Source organism: Oncorhynchus mykiss, chromosome 11 (assembly GCF_057628025.1).
Source record: "Oncorhynchus mykiss isolate SJ-2025 chromosome 11, ASM5762802v1, whole genome shotgun sequence".
Classification (NCBI taxonomy): Eukaryota; Metazoa; Chordata; class Actinopteri; order Salmoniformes; family Salmonidae; genus Oncorhynchus; species Oncorhynchus mykiss.
In genome coordinates, this window is record NC_143032.1 from 25043815 (window position 1) to 25065506 (window position 21692).

At 42.7% G+C, this 21692-nt stretch overlaps 2 protein-coding genes across 4 annotated transcripts in view; one reads left to right on the forward strand and one right to left on the reverse strand.

Moving 5' to 3' along the window:
- The window catches only part of wdr37 (WD repeat domain 37), a 29713-nt gene extending 15452 nt beyond the window's left edge, over nt 1–14261 (forward strand). For all 3 annotated transcript variants that reach the window (XM_021620583.3, XM_021620582.3, XM_021620581.3), the window contains 4 exons: nt 2051–2192; nt 9568–9702; nt 9965–10079; nt 10561–14261. In XM_021620583.3, the coding sequence (XP_021476258.1) occupies nt 2051–2192; nt 9568–9702; nt 9965–10079; nt 10561–10692 (524 nt within the window). In that variant the 3' untranslated portion in view covers nt 10693–14261. The remainder of the gene's footprint in view (nt 1–2050; nt 2193–9567; nt 9703–9964; nt 10080–10560) is intronic.
- A 1938-nt stretch (nt 14262–16199) lies between these two features.
- The window catches only part of adarb2 (adenosine deaminase RNA specific B2 (inactive)), a 196192-nt gene continuing 190699 nt past the window's right edge, over nt 16200–21692 (reverse strand). The window contains exons 9-10 of the mRNA XM_021620584.3: nt 21289–21473; nt 16200–20324 (exon numbers count right to left, since the gene is read on the reverse strand). Of these exons, the coding sequence (XP_021476259.3) occupies nt 20148–20324; nt 21289–21473 (362 nt within the window). The 3' untranslated portion in view covers nt 16200–20147. The remainder of the gene's footprint in view (nt 20325–21288; nt 21474–21692) is intronic.

The window sequence follows — 21692 nt, forward strand, 5'->3', positions numbered from 1 at the left end:
ATGGCGCTTGGAACCAAAAATCTCTAATTTGGACTCATCAGACAAAAGGACAGATTTCCACCAGTCTAATGTCCATTGCTCGTGTTTCTTGGCCGAAGCAAGTCTCTTATTCTTATTGGTGTCGTTTAGTAGTGTTTTTTTGCATCAATTTAACCATGAAGTCCTGATTCACGCAGTTGATTCACGCAGTTGACAGTTGATGTTGAGATGTGTCTGTTACTTGAACTCTGTGAAGCATTTATTTGGGCTGCAATTTCTGAGGCTGGTAACTAAGGAACTTATCCTCTGCAGCAGAGGTAACTCAGGGTCTTCCTTTCCTGTTGCGGTCCTCATGAGAGCCAGTTTCATCATAGTGCTTGATGGTTTTTGCGACTGCACTTGAAGAAACTTTCAAAGTTGTTGACATTTTTCGGATTGACTGACCTTCATGTAATGATGAACTGTTCTTGCCATAATATGGACTTGGTCTTTTACCAAATAGGGCTATCTTCTGTATACCACCCCTACCTTGTCACAACACAACTGATTGGCTCATACACATTAAGAAGGAAAGAAATTCCAAAGCTGTGCAAAGCTGTAATCAAGGCAAAGGGTGGCTACTTTGAATATTTTCAAATATAAAATCTATTTTGATTTGCACAACACTTTTTTTGTCTTTTTTCGTTACTACATGTTTCCATATGTGTTATTTCATGGTTTTGATGTCTTCACTATTATTCTATAATGTAGGAAATTGTAAAAATAAAGAAAAACCCTTGAATGAGTAGGTGTGTCCAAACTTTTGACTGGTACTGTATAACTCTCCCTCTCTGCTCAGATTGACATGAGCCTGCAACTATCGTCTCTCCTGCGTTGCAATTCATCATTTATTTCCTTATAGAATAATAGCCGCGGGAAGGGTGTTGCAGCACCCATGAATTGAAAAACATTTGCCAACATTATAGAATTACTGCTGTCTGTTCAGAAAATAAATTAAATCATTCAGTACTCTACACCAGGAGAAAGCCTATAATTTAGCCACAGAGGATCAATGGCTTTTAAATGTTTTATTATTGCCTAGCTGCGGATTGTGTGTAGACCAATCACAGTCCAGAATGTGTGGCAAATCTGTCAGTTAACAGCATGCAGCCAAAACAGGACTTTCGCAATATTTCAAAAACAATCCCGGGAAAACAAAGGTTGGAAAGCAAATGGCTCCTGCTGAAAAGAGAAGACTCTCTAATCTGTCTGTAGAGGCCACCAAAATATTCAATCAACTTCCAAATAGGCCTATTGAGTGGACGGCATTGTTTTACAAAGTAAAACAAGAGAGATGCTTTTGGCATGAGCGCATCAGCCATCTCCGGTGTGTGAGCTGTACATCATTGGGCGAGTTAGTGAAGCTGGAAAGCTTTTTTAGGACTAAAATTTCCTCATTTTGTACAATATGTGTGTCTCCACACACCTAGCCCTAGGCTGTTGATGGATTCAAGACAAGGTCGTTTTTATTGACCTCAGATTCTGTTTGTCAGTGTCAAAGTAGCCTGTCATTTTGATCATTTGTGTGGTTTTAAAAAAGATTCTGCTAAATGTCAAATTGCATGAAATGCATTTAGAAAAGGACACATTTTGTCCTGGACCCTAGGCTACAAAAAGTGGCGTGAGGGTAAAGTTTTAGAATCCTGCTATTTTCTCATTTGTTTAATTTTATGATTAAGTGTGGGTTATTTTTACCCCTCTGTCAATAGAAATTAAATTAAATGTTATACAAAGATTCAAAACCAAACGAAAGGTCTCATGGACACCAAACAAACCAGCAGCCTCACGGTTTGCAAGCTGAGACCCTGAATGACGATCACCTTAATTATCAGCACCTGATATGTGTATCAACCAGGCTCAGCACCTGGACAAAGTTGCTGCTGCCCCCCGTGGGAATGAATTGTTGAAGTGTATCCTGGATAGTGTATTTGTCTCTGCCCAAACACTAACCTTGCCCTCATATCATAACACTGTCATGTTAAGTACAGTTTTACACGGACCCAAATCTTTAGTACTGTATGTGTGTGTCCAGGCCACGACCAGGAGCTGACCCACTGCTGTACCCATCCAAGCCAGCGTCTGGTGGTCACCTCGTCCAGAGACACCACCTTCCGTCTGTGGGACTTCAGAGACCCCTCCATCCACTCTGTTAACGTGTTTCAGGGACACACCGAGTGAGTTACACACACACACAGTCCCCGACAAGCAATTTAGGTGCTTACCGTCACACGTGATGTCATATTGTTATTTCAGTGGCTATACTATACATAATATTCACTAAAACAGAAGCAGTTGTAAGGTTGGAGCTAATTCCTCCACAAGATGGCAGTGCAACATCTTATTTCACCCATAGAGCAGTCGCTATATCACCACTCTGAAGCATTCTCCAACCATTTTCAGTGTTTTTATGTTTTTCTTTCTTTTTAAAAACATGTCACATTAATTTCCTGTGCCCGACTGGCTTTAGGCAAAATCCTCCACTTGCCTCTTTATCATTTATTATTGAGCACTTCATCTTCACCACTTTGACCACCTTCTGAGACTCTCTCTTCCTCCCTTCAGCTCTCTCCATTTATCACTCCGTTTCCCCGTTAATCCCTCGCTCATCCTCGCTCTGTGTAATTTGGCCCCTCTCGTTCCAATGCTGTTAAAGGCTCAATTTGAGTGGCTCATTTGAAAACGTGGACTGTCAGCTCCCCCCAAACCCTCCACCCTCCCCCTTACTCTCAAACCATTTGAATGTGACTCCTGTCGTCAGTCTCGTTAATGCAAAGTGGTGTAGTACAGGCAGGCTGCTTCTGGCAGCCTTTGATTGCTGGGGATTACATGGTGCTCATTATGTTCGACCCCAACATGTATAATTCCTACAGATCCCCACTTTCATTCTCTCTCATAGACAATCACTGTAATGAGATTAGCACAAGCACACAGCCAGCCACTCACTGTGTGTGTGTGTCGGCTGTCTGTCGTGGCCTGTTAGTGCTAAGGCAATTACCTTCTCCTTCCTCTCTCTACGTTCACAGCATCTCAAGCAAGTCAACTGATACCTCCTCCACTCACCTGAATCACTCCCTCGCTCGCCCTCACTCTCACCCTCGCTCTCTCTTGCTCGCCTTCTTGTAAGACAAAAAGGGCTAGTTTTTTGAGCTAAGTCAACCATTGAGCAACAGCTGCAGTTCATTGTAGTCAAAACTACCACATAAAGCTCACCCATGATGTGAAGTGCTCTAAAAGCATGTTGTAAGGTTGGAGCTATGGCTGCGTATAACTTTGTCGCTTTAGTACTCTGATAAATGCTCAAAAATTTTCCAAATTGAAAATTACTCAAACTATCCACATGTGAACAAAGTCTGTGTCCCTCTTGAACCATTCATAGTTATTCATCTTTATACGAGCTCTTTAACTAAGAACTATATTATAACTCAGTCCCTCAGAACCCTTAGCAGTAATGATGAGTGGGAGGAGGTTTATTTATATTCATAGGTAGGCAGTGAGATCGTGTCTTACTGTTCTGTTTCTAGACCTGGAATAATAAATGACTTGTTTAAGAACGTATTTACTTTAACACGTGCAAACTGTATCTGAAAAACTGCTCTCTCGTGTGTGTGTGTGTGTGTGTGTGTGTTAGCTGAGACAGCTGTTAGTCCTAATGAGTGTCAGTCATAGCAGTGTGTGTGCTGATTGAGGCCCTCTCAGGGAACCCAGTGTTGCAGTAGACTGTTTGTGTGTGTACTGTCAGCTGTAGGGAGACGCTTGGCTGCCCTGCACCCAACAAGATGAATGAGGCCCACACACAGCCTGGCAGGAGGCCTCCCTGTGAAGGCACAGTCGGACGCACGCACACACGCGCGCGCGCACACACACTCATGTCCCCTGGCCCTGGAACTCCCTACAACCGCTTTGTCCCGCCACACACACACGTCATGTGGAGCCATGAGTTATGAGCTGCTGAGTGACACCACAGAGGGGCTTTCCCTTAGGGAGCTCCTGTCGTACACACTGACAGCAGGGGGTTAGAAATGCTGCAATCTGTTTCAGAAGGGACAAATATGTGACAAACAAAATGCCTGATTAGTTTGACTATCGAGAGTAGCTGTTGGTCATATCACTGCTACCAAATACCAAGCCCCTCAGTTGGACACACATTGTACCATTGGCAGAATGTTTTCGTACAGTACTTTAAAATGCCAATTGTAATCATTGGTTAAATCGCAGAGGGGTGTCTTAGGATGGTTAGGATGTTTGGATTAGATGTTTCTTCCCACAGTATCTGTCTCTTGTTCAGAGGTTTGTCTTGTCTGAATTGGCTCTGCAGTGTGACTGAAGAAGAATATAATGGCCTAGCTGTTAAGCCTAGCGGTTAAGAGCGTTGGGCCAATAACAGAAAGGTCGCTGGTTCAAATCCCCGAGCCGACTAGGAAAACTCCGTGCCCGTTGAGCAAGGTGCTTAACCATAATTGCTCCTGTCAGTCGTTCTGGATAAGAGTGTATGCTAAATGACTAAAATGAACAGTTGAAGACGGAAGTTTACATAAACCTTAGCCAAATACATTTCAGCTTTTCATAATTCCTGACATTTAATCCTAGTAAAAATTCCCAATTTTAGGTCAGCTAGGATCACCACTTTATTTGAAGAATGTGAAATGTCAGATTAATAGTAGAGAGAATTATTTCAGCTTTTATTTCTTGAATCACATTCTCAGTGGGTCAGAAGTGTACATACACTCAATTAGTATTTGGTAGCATTGCCATTAAATTGTTTAACTTGAGTCAAATGTTTCGGGTAGCCTTCCACAAGTTTCCCACAATAAGTTGGGTGAATTTTGGCTCATTCCTCCTGACAGAGATGGTGTAACTGATTCAGGTTTGTAGGCCTCCTTGCTTGCACACACCTTTTCAATTCTGCCCACACATTTTCTATAGGATTGCGGTCAGGGCTTTTCGATGGCCACTCCAATACATTGACTTTGTTGTCCTTAAACCATTTTGCCACAACTTTGGAAGTATGCTTGGGGGTCATTGTCCATTTGGAAGACCCATTTGTGACCAAGCTTTAACTTCCTGACTGATGTCTTGAGATGTTGCTTCAATATATCCACATAATTTTCCAGCCTGATGATGCCATCTATTTTGTGAAGTGCGCCAATCCCTTCTGCAGCAAAGCACCCCCACAACATGGTGCTGCCACCCCCGTGCTTCACGGTTGGGATGGTGTTCTTCGACCTGCAAGCCTTCCCCCTTTTTCTCCAAACATAACGATGGTCATTATGGACAAACAGTTATATTTTTGTTTCATCAGACCAGAGGACATTTCTCCAAAAAGTACAATCTTTCTCCCCACGTGCAGTTGCAAACCGTAGTCTGGCGTTTTTATGGCGGTTTTGGAGCAGTGGCTTCTTCCTTGCTGAGCGGCCTTTCAGGTTATGTCGATATAGGACTCGTTTTACTGTGGATATAGATACTTTTGTACCTGTTTCCTCCAGCATCTTTACAAGGTCCTTTGCTGTTGTTCTGGGATTTATTTGCCCTTTTTGCACCAAAGTACGTTCATCTCTTGGAGACAGAACGCATCTCCTTCCTGAGCGGTATGATGGCTGCATGGTCCCATGGTGTTTATACTTGCGTACTATTGTTTGTACAGATGAACGTGGTACCTTCAGGCATTTGGAAATTACTCCCAAGGATGAGCCAGACTTGTGGAGGTCTACAATTTTTTTTCTGAGGTCTTGGCTAATATCTTTGGATTTTCCCATGATGTCAAGCAAAGAGGCACTGAGTTTGAAGGTAGGCCTTGAAATACATCCACAGGTACGACTCCATTTGACTCAAATTATGTTAATTAGCCTATCAGAAGCTTCTAAAGCCATGACATCATTTTCTGGAATTTTCCAAGCTGTTTCAAGGCACAGTCAACTTAGTGTATGTACATTTCTGACACTGGAATTGTGATACAGTGAATTATAAGTGAAATAATCTGTCTGTAAACAATTGTTGGAAAAATTACTTGTCATGCACAAAGTAGATGTCCTAACCGAATTGCCAAAACTTCTTTGTTAACAAGAAATGTGTGGAATGGTTGAAAAACGAGTTTTAATGACTCCAACCTAAGTGTATGTCAACTTCCGACTTCAACTGTAAATGTAACAATTGAATGTTTTCCTATAACATGTCCTCTTGACAGAGCAGCACAGTGTAATGTTGCAGGGGAGCATCAGTGTAAAGGGTTTAATAGATAGAGAGCTTTGGGAAGGAGTAGCTCATTTGCAGTGTCTTCAGACGCAATTATAGCTAATGCACAGTGACAGAGCATGGTGGCAGTCAAAAGCACAGCATATTCAGCCTCTAAGTCCCCCCTCCTTATAATTGTGAAATAATTGAAAGTGCGCCCCCAAATGGCACCCTATTCGCTGTGTAGTGCACTATTTTTGACCAGGATCCACATAGCTCTGGTCAACAGCAGTGCACTGTATAGGGAACAGGGTGCCTTTTGGGACACGGCCAATGTACATGAGCTAACACGTAAAGTGCAGATGAGAAGTGGCAGCAGACTTGCTTTACCAACGGGATGCCATGTCGCGTTTGTCTCTCGCTTCTGTTCCGAGGCGTTTGATCACAGGCAGGCATCTGTGTGTGTGTCTGTGTGTGCGTGCATGTGTCTGTGCCTGTCTAACACAGCGCTTCAGAGGAATATGCCAACATAAATCTGATTCTATAGTCACTGTGAATGTTCGTCTCAGTGCAATTTAAACATAATGTCACATTGGAAAAAATATAGTGAACAGGTTCTATTTGACAGGCAAGAATCTTCTATAAATATGATATGCATAGAAACGGGGAGGAAATGTTTGATCGTTATGATACTCAAACAAAGAAATGACACCGAATTATTTTATTTTATGTACGCCAAATATATGTTCAGGATATTTGCTGAAAAATGCGGTGTATTATTTGTAATGCAGAATCTACACTCAGATTAATGATAGCTAAGGATGTAGAAGATCATGTCCAGGGTTAATAGGTGGACGTCTCTCGTTAGCCTTTAACAAAGACTGGCCCAGTCACTGATACCTCTGGGCCTTCTCCTTCCCTCCTACCCCCTTCTCCCCTTTTCCTAATGAGCCTTGACCCTGCTTGTCAGTCGGCTCAGGAGAGACTTTCAGAATACCTCCCAAGTTATAATAGGACTTTAATAACGTAACCTTACCTTACAATGTCAAAAAGTGCATTGGACTGGTTAGCTATTCCCTATATAGTGTACTACTTTTGACCTGAGCACTATGAGCCTGGGTCAAAAGTAGTACACTATATAGGGGATAGGGTGCCATTTGGGATTTCAAATTGCCCATGAGCGAGCCCCCCCCCGGTGGTCATATACGTACAGTTGGGCAGGGCCCCACATCTTTAATACGGCAGAGTTTAGCCCCTTAATTAAACCGTAATATAATGTCAATTTAAATTAAAGATGGCTAGGAGTTAGCCAGTGAGTGAGGCTAAGGTGGTGCTGCATGGGGCTTTTCTGCTGCTAATCTTAATCAGAACGAACAGAGCGCCAAATCGAATCCTCCTGGCTCCTTCAGTAGAGAGAGGGAGAGAGAGAGGGGGGTTGGAAGAAAAAGATGACAGTGATGTGTGAAATGAATAAGAAATCTTAAATGAGTCCATTAAAGGAATGGTCCTGACCTCAGCGACGTGTGAGAGCGACGCGCTACATCACGCCTGGCTCCCGCCTGGGAAGTTGTGCTGAGGTGAGCACTTTTGGGCCAACCTCTACTGACCCTCAGAGACTATGGTGACTTTCAAGACACTCACACAACCCCCCCCCCAGGCTAAGCACTGAGCACGTCCTCAGGCTACTGATGTCAGAACATGCCCTCTACACTGTCACTCTGCTCCAGTAGCTGTGGCTCACAGATTCCCCCCACCAACCAGCCTCCCCAGTGCCGGAGGCAGGCGTACCCAGTGACTGCACACTGAGAGGCAACCACAGGGCTGGGGAGAGGAGCTCCACTCTGGAACTGCCTGATTGTTACACCCCCGCTGGTAGATTATTAAAAATAGCCTTAACCTCCCTCCTCACGGTTTATATCACTCTCATTTATGAATGACTGTGTGACGGCAGGGAGATGACTCTCCCTACAGGCTGAATGACTTCACTTGAATCACACATGATGAGTCTTAGAAGAAAAGTAACACACCTTTAAAGATCCACATAAAGTGAAACCGCACCACTGGTCGCCCCAGCGGGTTAGTTATTAGTTAAATAAATGGTGTTTGTTGTTTGAATGAACGCCTTTGATGTTGTAATATCGCAAACGGATGTGGTAGTTTCACTGCTACGAATTCCAGCTTTAATAGACTCCATTTTCCTGTTGTTTGTCAGCAGTGTTTTGATGTGATCTCTTTGAGATACTTTTTAGTTTGTTTTTGATTTGATACGCTACATGGCCAGAAGTATGTGGACACCTGCTCGTCGAAGATCTCATTCCAAAATCATGGGATTAATATAGAGTTGTTCCCTCCCTTTGCTACTATAACATCCTCCACTCTTCTGGGAAGGCTTTCTAGTAGATGTTGGAACATTGCTGCAGGGATTTGCTTCCATTCAGCCACAAACAATATTGAGGTTGGGCACTGATGTTGGGCTAGGCCTGGCTCGCAGTCGGTGTTCCAATACACCCCAAAGGTGTTCGATGGGGTTTAGGTAAGGGTTCTGTGCAGTCCAGTCAAATTCTTTCACGCTGATCTCAACAAACTATTTCTGTATGGACCTCGCTTTATGCACAGGGACATTGTCATGCTAAAACAGGAAAGGGCCTTCCCAAAACTGTTGCCACAAAGTTGGAAGCACAGAATCGTCTAGAATATCATTGTGTGCTATAGCGTTCAAATTTCCCTTCACTGGAACTAAGGGGCCTAGCCCGAATCGTGAAAAGCAGCCCCAGACCATTATTCCTCCTCCACCAAACTTTACAGTTGGTACTATGCATTTGGGCAGGTCGCGTTCTCCTGGCATCCGCCAAACCCAGATTCATCCGTCGGACTGCCAGATGGTGAAGCGTGATTCATCACTCCAGAGAACGTGTTTCCACTGCTCCAGATTCCAATGGCAACAATCTTTACATCACTCCAGCCGACGCTTGGCATTGTTCATGGTGATCTTAGGCTTGTGTGCGGCTGCTCAGCCATGGAAACCCATTTCATGAAGCTCCCGAAGGACAGTTATTGTGCTGACGTTGCTTCCAGAGGCCGTTTGGAACTCCGTACTGAGTGTTGCAAACGAGCACAGACAATTTTTTACCGCGCTTCAGCACCCGACAGGCCCATTCTGTGAGCTTGAAAGTCACTGAGCTCTTCAGTAAGGCCATTCTATTGCTAATGTTTGTCTATGGAGATTGCATGGCTGTTTGCTTGATTTTATACACCTGTCAGCAACCGGTGTGGCTAAAATAGCCGAATCCAGTCATTTTTGTCCATGTAGTGTAGATTTGATGGCTTTGAGAGATTTTAACAATGATCATTCTGTTTTTTTTGTTGTGTGTGTCTCTCCAGCACGGTGACGTCAGCTGTGTTCACAGTGGGGGACAACGTGGTTTCGGGGAGTGACGATCGCACCGTCAAGGTGTGGGACTTGAAGAACATGAGGTCGCCCATAGCAACCATCCGCACGGACTCTGCTGTTAACAGGTAGGAGAGACATTTAATTGTATGTGAAGAGAGACCAAGAGAGATCATACAATTCAGAACATTTCATGGTCATGTTTTCCAAAATGTTTATGTTTTAGTTTGAACTCAAGCACGGTTCAGATTGATAGTTTAGGTGTAGTGGTTGAGTGACAGCTCCACCTGTACATATAGTTATTAATAGCGTTGTCAAGAACACATCAAGTCAAGCTTTATTCCCTTCTCTTGTCTAACACGCCATACTCTCCGTCTGAACTCCTTCCAGGATAAGTGTCTCAGCCAACCAAAGAATCATCGCTCTCCCACACGACAATCGGCAAGTCAGGCTGTTTGACATGACTGGAGTAAGACTGGCACGACTACCACGCAGCAACAGACAGGTAGGTGCTGAGGGAAGAGAGCGGGAGGGAAGGAGGAAAGATTCTCCATCTATCCTTCTGTCACACAGATAGTCCCTTCCTGAGAGGGGGAGGGAGGGAGAAACAATGGGAGCAAGATGAGGAGGAAAGATTCTCCATCTCTTTCTGTCACACAGACAGCCCCTTCTGTAGAGAGGTAGAGAGTGGGAGGAGAGAGTGAGCGGAGGAAAGATTCTCCATCCTATTTCCACACATAGTCACTTCCTGCAGGCTGAGTGCTGACACTGCCTCAGTGTCTATAGCCATTAACACTGCTGATGTGGAAATGTACTGCTGCGTACCAGCGAGGTCAAAGGGTTGTTGTTGGGGGTTCTAACTTGTGTGGGTTGTGTGTAGCTGTGTGATACTGTACACAACTCCATTGAAGTCTGTTTGAGCTTTGCTATCCATGTTGTGTGGTCTTTGAGGTTTTTCTGTGTTGGTATGTGCCTGTGTATTCCAGGGTCATCGACGCATGGTGTGCTGCTCGGTGTGGAACGAGGAGAATGCGTCATGTAACCTGTTCACCTGTGGCTTCGACCGGCAAGCCATCGGATGGAACATAAACATCCCAGCTCTGCTGCAGGAGAAGTGATGCAGGACAAGTGACACACACACTGCACATACACGGGCGTGCAGACACACACACACACACACACACTACACACATACCACTGTATTTGATGTATATTATCTCCATCCACTTTGCATGGACTGAGTGTTTTTGTGTGTTTTAATGGAGAGGACAAAGTCATATTTTAAACCCATCTATATATGTAAAAATATATTTGGTTGACTCCAGAAAACACACTACTTCTATGGTGTTGTTTACTGCTGATGAACATGAATGGGTGAATAGCAAGCCCTAGTTGATCTTGCATGCACTCAAACTCCTGTCAATGTATTTGTAAAACTGTCTGAAGAACGATAGGAGAGGCAATACATTTGTACCATGCGTATCATATGGTGGCCTGGTCTAACCCAGATGGATGATCTTTGCACTGAGTGGGTAATCTTGGCTGTTTTCACCCTCTTTGGCCTGCATGATCAAGGGCTAGGAGTTTACTATACTGTATCATCTAGAGACCTACACATTTGACCTACTGAGTTGTTTTGAGTCAGTCACATTTTACACTGTCCATTGTACAGATTTCCTTTTAAAAACACATTTAAACAATTGTTTGCCATGCTGTTAGGATACATCTGCCTTGTTCTTTCTGTACTGTGTAGTACTCAATATGACTATGTGGGTGTACTGTAGATTTGACAATAGGGAACCTGCAATGATGGTGTTTTGCAAGAAAATGCATTCATGCATGCAGCAGCAATGGGGCTTGTTCAATATCATATTTCACATTTCCTCCATGGGTCCCAATGTGCTGATATGGTTACTGGTCACCTGCTTAGATAAATATGCTTGACTGATATTGATGTTTGCTGTACATAGATCTCAATGAAAATGATAGATGATCAGCTTGAAGTGTGTAGTCCCCCTGGCCAGTACACTGTTTACTGTATTGCATGGGCTAATCTAATGTTGAATATGTGATCATAACATCCTCCAATAGCAAAGCCACAAAATAGCTCAATAAAATGATTTGGTTAATTATCACCATGGTTACACGGGAAATTGGCTGAGGCGCGTCAGGATGAAGTATAGTTTGGATGATTAGGGCCAGGAGTTTTTCCCGACTCATGTTACCTGACCACGAAGAAATTAAACCGTAGTTATAGGATACACAGTGCCTTCAGAAAGTATTCACACCCCTTGACTTTTTCCACATTTTGTTGTTAAAGTGGGATAAAAATGTATTTAATTGTCGTTTTTTTGGCAACGATCTACACAAAATACTCTGTCGAAATGGAAGAAAAATATATATATATTTTTTATCTTTGGAAAATAAACACTAACATATCTTGATTAGATAACTATTCAACCCCCCCCGAGTCAATACATGTTAGAATATTTTTTGCCGGTGATTTACAACTGTGAGTATTTCTGGGTATGTCTCTTAAGAGCTTTGCACACCTGGATTGTACAATATTTGCCCATTATTCTTTAAAAAAATGTTGATCTCTGTCAAGTTGGTTGTTGATCATTGCTAGACAGCCATTATCAAGTCTTGCCATAGATTTTTAAGCCAATTTCTAAGTCGAAACTGTAACTAGGCCAATCGAACATTCAACATCGTCTTGGTTACCAACGCCAGTGTATATTTGGCCTTGTGTTTTAGGTTATTGCCCTACTGAAATGTTAATTTGTCTCCCAGTGTCTGTTGGAAAGCAGACTGAACAAAGTTTTCCTCTAGGATTTTTCCTCTGCTTATCTCTATTCGGTTTCTTTTTATTTCTAAAAACTCCCTAGTCCTTGTCGATGACAAGCATACCCATAACATGATGCAGCCACCACCGTGCTTGAAAATATGAAGAGTGGTACTCTGTGATGTGTTGTGTTGGATTTTCCCCAACCAAAATGCTTTGTATTCAGGACAAAAAGTGAATTTCTTTGCCACATTTTTTGCAGTATTACTTTACTGCCTTATTACAAACAGGATGCATGTTTGGGAATATTTTTGTTGTGTACAGGCTTCCTTCTTTTCACCCTGTCATTTAGGTTAGTATTGTGGAGTAACTACAATGTTGTTGATCCATCCTCAGTGTTCTCCTATCACAGCCATTAAACTCTATTTAAAAAAAAAATCACCATTGGCCTTCCTCTGTGGCAACTGAGTTAGGAAGGAGGCCTTTGTCTTTTTAGTGACTGGGTTTATTGATATACAATCCAAAGTGTAATTAATAACTGCATTATGCTCAAAGGGATATTCAATATCTGCTTATTTTATTTTTTATCTACCAACAGGTGCCCTTTGCGAACCCTTGGAAAACCTCCCTGGTCTTTGTGGTTGAATCTGTGCCATAACAAAAGTGTTGAATACTTATTGACGCAAGACATTTCAGCTTTTCATTTTTAATTTGTAAACATTTCAAAAATAAATTCCACTTTGACATTATGGGGTATTGTTTGTAGATCAGTGACAGAAAATCCCAATTTAACCAATTTTAAATTCGGGCTTGTAACACAACAAAATCTGGAAAAAGTCAAGGGTGGTGAATACTTTCGGAAGGCTCTGTATCTAGTTGCTGCTGTAGTTTTCCCTGGTCAGAAAAGTGTGTTAACACTGTTACAGTACAACCCATCCTGAGTGACAACCATTCCTATCAAGTGCTCTTTGTATCGACATAATGTATAACTCACCCACGCTTGTTGTGAATCTGATCGCTTTTCAATAGGGTTTGTTTCGATGTTCTGCATGTGCCGTACAATAGTTATCAACTCTGCTCATGGTTGTATGAGATGAAATGTCACCAAGTGGCTTTGTTGCTGTGTTGTGTGTCTGTCACTTTCTACTGTACCTCATCTGTTTGTCTGTGTGTTGCGCATCAACACCACAGTTATACTGCTGTGATGTTTTCACAATAGATAATATAAAGAAAACTGCCTTCACAATAAGTTATAATTTACACATTCAAGATAAATTCAGTATGGATAAAAAAGTTTAACGTATAAGAATGTTGTACAATGTAGTTACACATTTGCATTAATCTTATTACCAGCATCTGTCAGAATATCAAATTACATCTGCTAATAAAATAACTTGGGGTTATGTCCAAAATGGCACCCTATTCCCTTTATGGTGAGCTACAGTACTTTTGATCAGAGCCCTATGGACTCTGGTCAAAAGTAGTGCACTAATATAGGGTGTAGGATGCCATTTGGTATGTACCCATTCTGTTTTTAGCATATAGCTCAGATTTCTTCACGATTGTACTTTTTATTTTATTCAGGCAGTTTGTACGTCACTTTCACTGTATCAGAATAATCTTTAATCTTCAAAGAGGTATGGCTGGACAGAGAACCCTCATGTATGAATTATAACGAAGGGGAAAAAGGAATATGATTTTTTATATTTTGAACTGTGGTATGAGATTGGAAAAAGTACCGGTAGATAGGCAAGGCACAGCGGCTTCATTGTAAGAAAATATATTCACCCTAAACCTCATTCTTTTATTATACTTTTTGCACACTGTATTATCATTTTTGGGATAGATGTATTCTGCACAGATGCTTGTCAAAATCCAATTAAAAATATGATTCCTTTTCCATTCGTTGAAATGTTTTTTATTTTCATTATGAATCTAACTGAATAGTTTAATAATTATAACTCATAACTGAATTTATTTGACATAAATTGAATTCTAAATTAATTTGAAAGTTCATTGAATTAATTTAAATGATACATCTCAGATAATAATAGAATGTGTGAACATGTTGAGTGCCCTAGTTATAATACTTAGTGTGTTATAACACTAACTGATTTTGTGCTCAAGCTCACAATTTGTTTTAAAATACAGAAGTAGTTTTCCTTCCTCCCTAACACAGTTATTAATTGAGTGATGTTAGGTTGTCAACTTGATTCGTTACCTTTCTAAAGCAGAAAGGAGGCAGCAAAAATATACGAAGCTTACAGAATGTTAGCCTTTGTGTGTTTTACAGATCAATGTGTGCACATGTCAAGCAAGCCAGTAAAAAAAAACATATAGACTTGGTCAAACACTGTTTTCTGATCTGGTTAACGATTGGTTTAAAAGAAGAGAATACAATCAATGTTTTACTGAAACTGGAAGGAAATCTCATCCAAGTAAAGTAAATAGAAATTGAGACAGTAATAAGATCGGTCTCGAAGTAAAGTCAATACAAATAGACTGTAATAATGCTTGGTCTACATCCCAAATGGCACCATATTCCCTACAAAGTGCATAGGGCTCTGGTCAAAAGTAGTGCACTATATATGTCCTTCCCAATAGGAGGCACCCTTGGTGGCAGCCTCCAAGTAAAGTCAAGTAAATACAAATGGACAGTAATAAATCTTGGTGGCGGCCAGGTAAGTAGATTTCACAGCCCCTGGCTGCCTCCCAAATGGTACCCTATTCCCTTTATGTGGCATTGAGGAGGACATGGGCCAAGTCTAATAAACAAGCAGGTGTGGAGGAGATGATGCATGATGGTCTGGAGATCAATACGGAGGAGAGACTGGCTGTCCGTAAACCTCAGCAAGCTCTCTCCCTCTTTCTATCAATCTCTTGTTTTCTTGTCTCCTGTCTGTCTCTCCCTTCCTCTCTGTAAAGCCCCTCTGACTGGGGGTAGTAAGCAGTCTGTGATGGAAAGGTCAGGGGTTAGTCACGTAGATAAGGGTCGCTTGTCATCCCTCAGTGGGAATGTGTTTTATAACACATTTGGATTGGTTGACAGTTGACACGATCAAGGTTAGATTTCTATTTAACTTTATCAGACGATACCTAACGGCGTTCTATTGATGTCTCTTTTCTTGTTAAATCCAGAATTGGATCACCTTCAGGCTATTCCAAATCTCCTCCAGTCATGTAGGATGTTAATGTGGAATTACAAAAAGCAGTATTTTTTTGTGTTTGAACAAGTTGGGAAAATCCCTGGTCTTGGTATTAAGCTCATACAGTACAGTAGATTTCATTCATTACCTCTGAACGGAGTGGTATCCAGAGAGCCCAGCCCTAGCTCCCGATCATGTCTATTAGATTACAGTTAGATGACCAAGCACAAGGGCCAGGCTGTGGAGTAAATAGTCAATTATGATGTTTGTTGTAGTGTGGACAGTCATGAGACATACCTGCCCTGAGGGGAAAAGAGAGACACACACAACTCTCCCTTCTCATAGCTCATTTGGTGACTCCCCACCCAGTTTGACACCTGCCACCGAGACAGGATGATTACCATTTCCAATGTATTTCCTTGGGGAAGGGGAAGAGTCTCTAATATTTGTGTGTGGAGGTGATGCATCTGTGGAGACACAGTCATGAAAACAGTGTTTATTTCAATTCATAGTGGAAAGGGCCACCTACTGTAGGCCTAAAGAACATTTTGTGTGTTTTAGGTTGATAAATTGGGGTGCACACGTTACACGGTTTTCTCTTCCCACAGACCAAGCTAATGCGTATCATACAGACTAAATATTGCACAGTTAACCTATATCATCACAAATAACCAAGACCGAGATAAAATGACCAGATTTTCAGATTTTTATTCACATGTACAAACATTCACTTTTAAGGTATTACTGAAGTGCAATTTACAACCTTAGCAGCATGTATTCATATAACTTCAATTTACATCTGAATTAGACATATCTTCATTATCGTCTTCCCATATTGTATTTTTTTATTGTTTAAAATTTGTACAAATATACACTCATTTAATACAACATTACCATTCAGTCATGCCATACTGTTAATATCTCTCCAAATAATCAACGGGTTTTTAAACGAAGAATCAGTTTGTTATATTTGCCAGAAACCACAAAACTACACCACATGACCAAAAGTATGTGGACACCTGCTTGTCGAACGTCTCATTCCAAAATCATGGGCATTAATATGGTGTTGGTCCCCCCTTTGCTGATACAACAGCCTCCACTCTTCTGGGAAGGCTTTCAACTAGATGTTGGAACATTGCCGAGGGGACATGCTTCCTTTCAACCACAAGAGCATTAGTAAGGTTGGACAATTAGGCCTGGCTCGCAGTCGGCATTCCAATTCATCCCATTCATCCAAAAGGTCTTCAATGGGGTTAAGGTCAGTGCTCTGTGCAGGCCAGTCAAGTTCTTCCACACCAAATTCGACAAACTATTTCTGTATGGACCTCACTTTGTGCACGGGGGCATTGTCATGCTGAAACAGGAAAGGGCCTTCCCCAAACTGTTGCCCCAAAGTTCGAAGCACATAATCGTTTAGAATGTCATTGTATGCTGTAGCGTTAAGATTCCCCTTCACTGTAACTCAGGGGCCTAGCCCGAACCATTATTCCTCCTCCACCAAACTTTGCAGTTGGCACTATGCATTGGGGCAGGTAGTGTTCTCCTGGCATCTGCCAAACCTAGATTAGTTTGTTGGACTGCCAGATGGTGAAGCGGGATTCATCACTCCAGAGAACGTGTTTCCACTGCTGCAGAGTCCAATGGCAGCGAGCTTTACACCACTCCAGCTGACGCTTGGCATTGCGCATTGTGATCTTAGGCTTGTGTGCAGCTGCTCGGCCATGGAAACCCATTTCATGAGGCTCCCAATGAACAGTTATTGTGCTGACTTTGCTTCGAGAGGCCGTTTGGAACTCGGTAGTAAGTGTTGCAACCGAGGACAGATGATTTTTACTGCGCTACACGCTTCAGCACTTGGCGGTTCCATTCTGTGAGCTTGTGTGGGCTACCACTTCACAGCTGAACCATTGTTGCTCCTAGATGTTTCCACTTCACAATAACAGCACTTACAGTTGTCTGGGCAGCTCTAGCAGGGCAGACATTTGACGAAACGACTTGTTGGAAAGGTGGCATCCTATGATGGTGCCACATTGGAAGTCACTGAGCTCTTCACTAAGGCTATTCTACTGCCAATGTTTGTCTATGGAGATTGCATGGCTTTGTGCTCGAGTTCACACACCTGTCGGCAACAGGTGTGGCTGAAATATCAAAATCCACTCATTTGAAGGGTTGTCCACATACTTTTGTATATATAGTGTATGTTTGACTAATTGAATGACTATGAAAAATAACTGGTAAAACATACCACAAGCTTCCAACAAAATGTGCCTCTACATTTAATAATAGAGCGAATTGGAAAATAAAAGAGAAATATGTACAAGATGAACTTTCAGAGGGAAAACTAGTTAAGGTTATTCTTTACAACACATGTCTGTGTATGAAGATGACAAAAGAGTTTGAATTTATTCATGGTTCATTTTACCACTCCACATAATGTCCTATGTGTACCAGGGTTAGGGTCAATGCCATTTCAATTCAGTCAATGCATTTAAATGGAATTTACCCCAACCCTGATGTGCACTGTGTTTATGTATGTATGACATGCATCTAGTGATCTCTGATTGGGGTCATACTAGCCTTGACAAACACACAGGGTGGGTTCTCTTTATAAAAGAGAACAACCTCCCCTGGATCTCTACTAACGGGGACAGGGAGGATTTTATAAAAACTTAAACACCCGCTCCTGCTATTTTGGAACTTTTCCAATTGAAAAAAACAATATCCCACTTTGATGATAATGACGATCCACGTTCTTGTCCGGTGGAACAGTGACACCATTTCCAACAGTCTACCTGCCCAGTGGACCTTACACACTACCAAAATGGGATCTGAGGCAGAGGAGAGTGATGGACAAGCAACAACACTGACACTAAAGAACTATGACCACTAGGTGACACTGTTACTGTGTTTAATATAATAGCCTGGACTGTTCTCTTCGTGAACTCCAAGGAAAGGGTCAGAGTAAGGTGGGAGGATTTAAACAACATGACGATAATGTATGCATGTACCGTTGACTTATTCCTACACTGGAACATCACACCTGTAAAAACAAAACCTTGACCTAATGATTTGAAATGATTTGACAATACTTATTTTCAAGATTTAAACAGGGGGTGAAAATAGGACATTTGAAATGAACACAAACATAAAGTAAGGGGGCCAACGTGGACAAACATGGCCAGGGTTGAGAAGTCAGTGTTTTACAGAGAGTGTGTTCCACCTTTACAGACTGGCTTGGGGAGTAGTGAGGATGTGAAACAAAGAAGAGAACGGTCCCTCGCCACCACCCAGCACCTGGGCTATAGAGTAGGGCCAATAGAGAGTTAATGACTCCGCATCTAAACACCAAAATGCATTTTGTTAAGTAGGGTTGTATTTATTGTGTTTCTCCCATTGACGACTGAATGTCAGTCCATTCTGTGTCCTCCCCGTCATTGCAGGTAATCGCTCGTCAACCAAACCACTGTAGCAGGTTGGTCACAACCCGGTCACAACCCTTTTACACCAGCTCAAAGTGAGCGCAGCTAACAAGTCAGGCTCACGACTGCTCTATTGTGCGTTAATCAACCCTCCTTTATAATCAACCTGTCAGTGGTAAAAAAAAAGAAAAAAGAAAACGTGTAAAAAACGGTGCCCTTCCAATCACAGCGAGAGACCTGACTACAAAGGTAAAATGGTGAAATCAACTCAGAGCGTTAATGACAGGTATTAAAGAAGCTAAGATGGCTGTGGTGTTCTATCTGAAAGGGGAACCCCAGTGTGGGCTAATGGCAGCAGTTATGTTGCTATCACCTCCATTCTCCTCTATTCCCTTTGTGTCACTAAGAGCAGGTGGAATTAACCTGTCGTGGCCACGTCAGAACCTCTAGCTTCGTGAGAGCGAGCGGAGAGAGGTGGAGAGGAAGGAAGAGAGGAGGAGAGAATGAGATCGCTGAAGGAGAGGGGGTTGAAGGTGGCAGAGAGGAACAGAGGGATAGAAAGGGGGTCGAAAGATGAAGTGATAGAGAAAAAGGAGGAGATGGACAGACAAAGAGATGCTGTGAAAAGGGAGAGAGAAAGGTGAGATATATGTGAACGAGGCCTGTGGCAAGAGGGCGTGTGTGTGTGTGTAACGGTGAGTTGTCTATCGGGTTCTCTGTGGTCCTTTTCTCTTTCTCCATCTCTCTGTCCATCACACGTCACAATGACAGGCTCTGTAATTGGCTGGCCCTGTCCCCCATCCCGCTGGAGCTCTCCAGGCGCACCGCCGCCCCCAAATGGCTGATGACAAGATAGCGGCAGCCTTTCACATTGACCAAGGTTACCCTGCCTTCTTTCCTGCCTTCTCCCCGGCTTTGACATGACAACCAGGGACCAGCGGGATAATGAAGGAGAGGTCCGATCAAACCCACTTTCTTTCATTCCCGTTTTCTTTTTTTGTTGTTTTTTTTTGTTGGTGGAACTTGAACGACCAACATCAAAGGTGGCTTTTGCCGAGGAGGAGATGGAGGCTTGTAGAGCAAACCAAAGTCAGCGGACAACAATAAAGCCAACTGCCACATGCTCCTTCTGCAGACACGCACGCAAACGGACGGATGAACACGGACACCACAGGAAGCTGGTGTGCGTGAGCATAATAATGGCTGGAATGGAGTGAAATGTCTTAGTCCTGTAGCAGGAAGCTCTCCTGCTCTGGAGGTTTCTTCACCCAGGTTCCCAGGCCTGTCTCCTGTAGCGATCTGAGCCACTGCTGTTTGGCAGTCTGGTAAGAGCCGGCAGCCATCTTGGCCTCACAGTACATCAGTGGCTGGTCCACGGGCCCGGAAGCATGGATACTCAACTGGAGAGAGAAGGGAGAAGGAGGGAGAGAAATAAAGATGGAGCGAGGAAGAGAGAGGGAGAAAAAGACGGGGTAGTGGGTTAGGGTAAGAGAGATAGAGAGCAAAACAAAACTAATGAGCCGGCACAAACGGGGAACTTCAACAGCTGTGTAATCTCCCCATTTAAATTTCACAAGCAATTGAACATTCTCTGTGCTTTTGTGCATTTCCTTTGTTGCGCAGGCAGAAAGAGAAGAGGAGCAGCCGCTAGGCGAGGCGAGAGAGGGGACGTAGGCACAGTCAAGTCACTAAGTTTCTTTGGAGATTACTGTGTCTGCTGTTGCATGCCTTACTGCGCGCGGGGACCAATTTCCAAGGGCGGCGCTCCTCAAGTGCTTCTCCAAATAATTATGGTTATATAATCATTATAATTTAACTGCCACCATTTGGGTGTTGCAGGCATTTACATAGATTTTCATAATGAAAATTAAACTGCGCTTTGTGTTTGTTCTAAAATAATAGGCTGCTATTGTGTAAAAGGGGGGTAAGCTGCTTTAGAGTACTGTGGCAGCTGTTGCTGGACACACAGAGATGTCAAGTGGCTCCATACTACTCACCGGAAGCTTGGTTAGTCGCTATTAAAGGCATGGTATGACATTTGTTTTATGCCCGTGTACAGATATACTATCTTCATTTGACCAGTTTCTCACAGCAGAAAAATAATCCTGCAGCAACATGACGTGTGAATTCTTATGTGGAATATCATTTATGGATTATAATACAATTTTTTTGTGATTGTTCCCTTTTTTTCATTAGGGAAAATCAAGGCTGACATTTTAAAGTGGAAATTACACCTTAGAAGCCTTTCAGACTTCAGAAACCTTTTTAAACCTCAAACAACAGAGTGATCAAATTAAGATCGAACATCTGTATTCATTGTGACACAGTTCATATTGTGTACGTGTCTCTGTCTGCAGTACTCACCTTGCGATACAGCCTTGCCCAGCGGGTGAACAGAGCGCGCTTGCAGAGCCTTGATGGCGTCCCAGAGTCCCTCTTACGTCCCGTAGCCGCGTTGACCACCTCCAGCTGACCGTCCCCACAAGTCCAGTTCACACTGACACACAGAGACTTCCCCGGCTGACGACACTCACCGCTGACACTCAGACCTGCAGGGATGCACAGGGAAAAACAAATGTATTTTTTCTTTTTAGAATGTGTGTGATTGCTTAAGCTTTTAGTCATATTAGACACAGGGTAATCCCGGTTAACCCAGAACTAAAGACTTGCGTAATTGGTTAGATGCTCGATTTAACGGTAGACTCAGCGCAATGACGTTGCCACGAGCAGCACCGCAGATATTGAGATGAGCGAGATCCAACACGTCG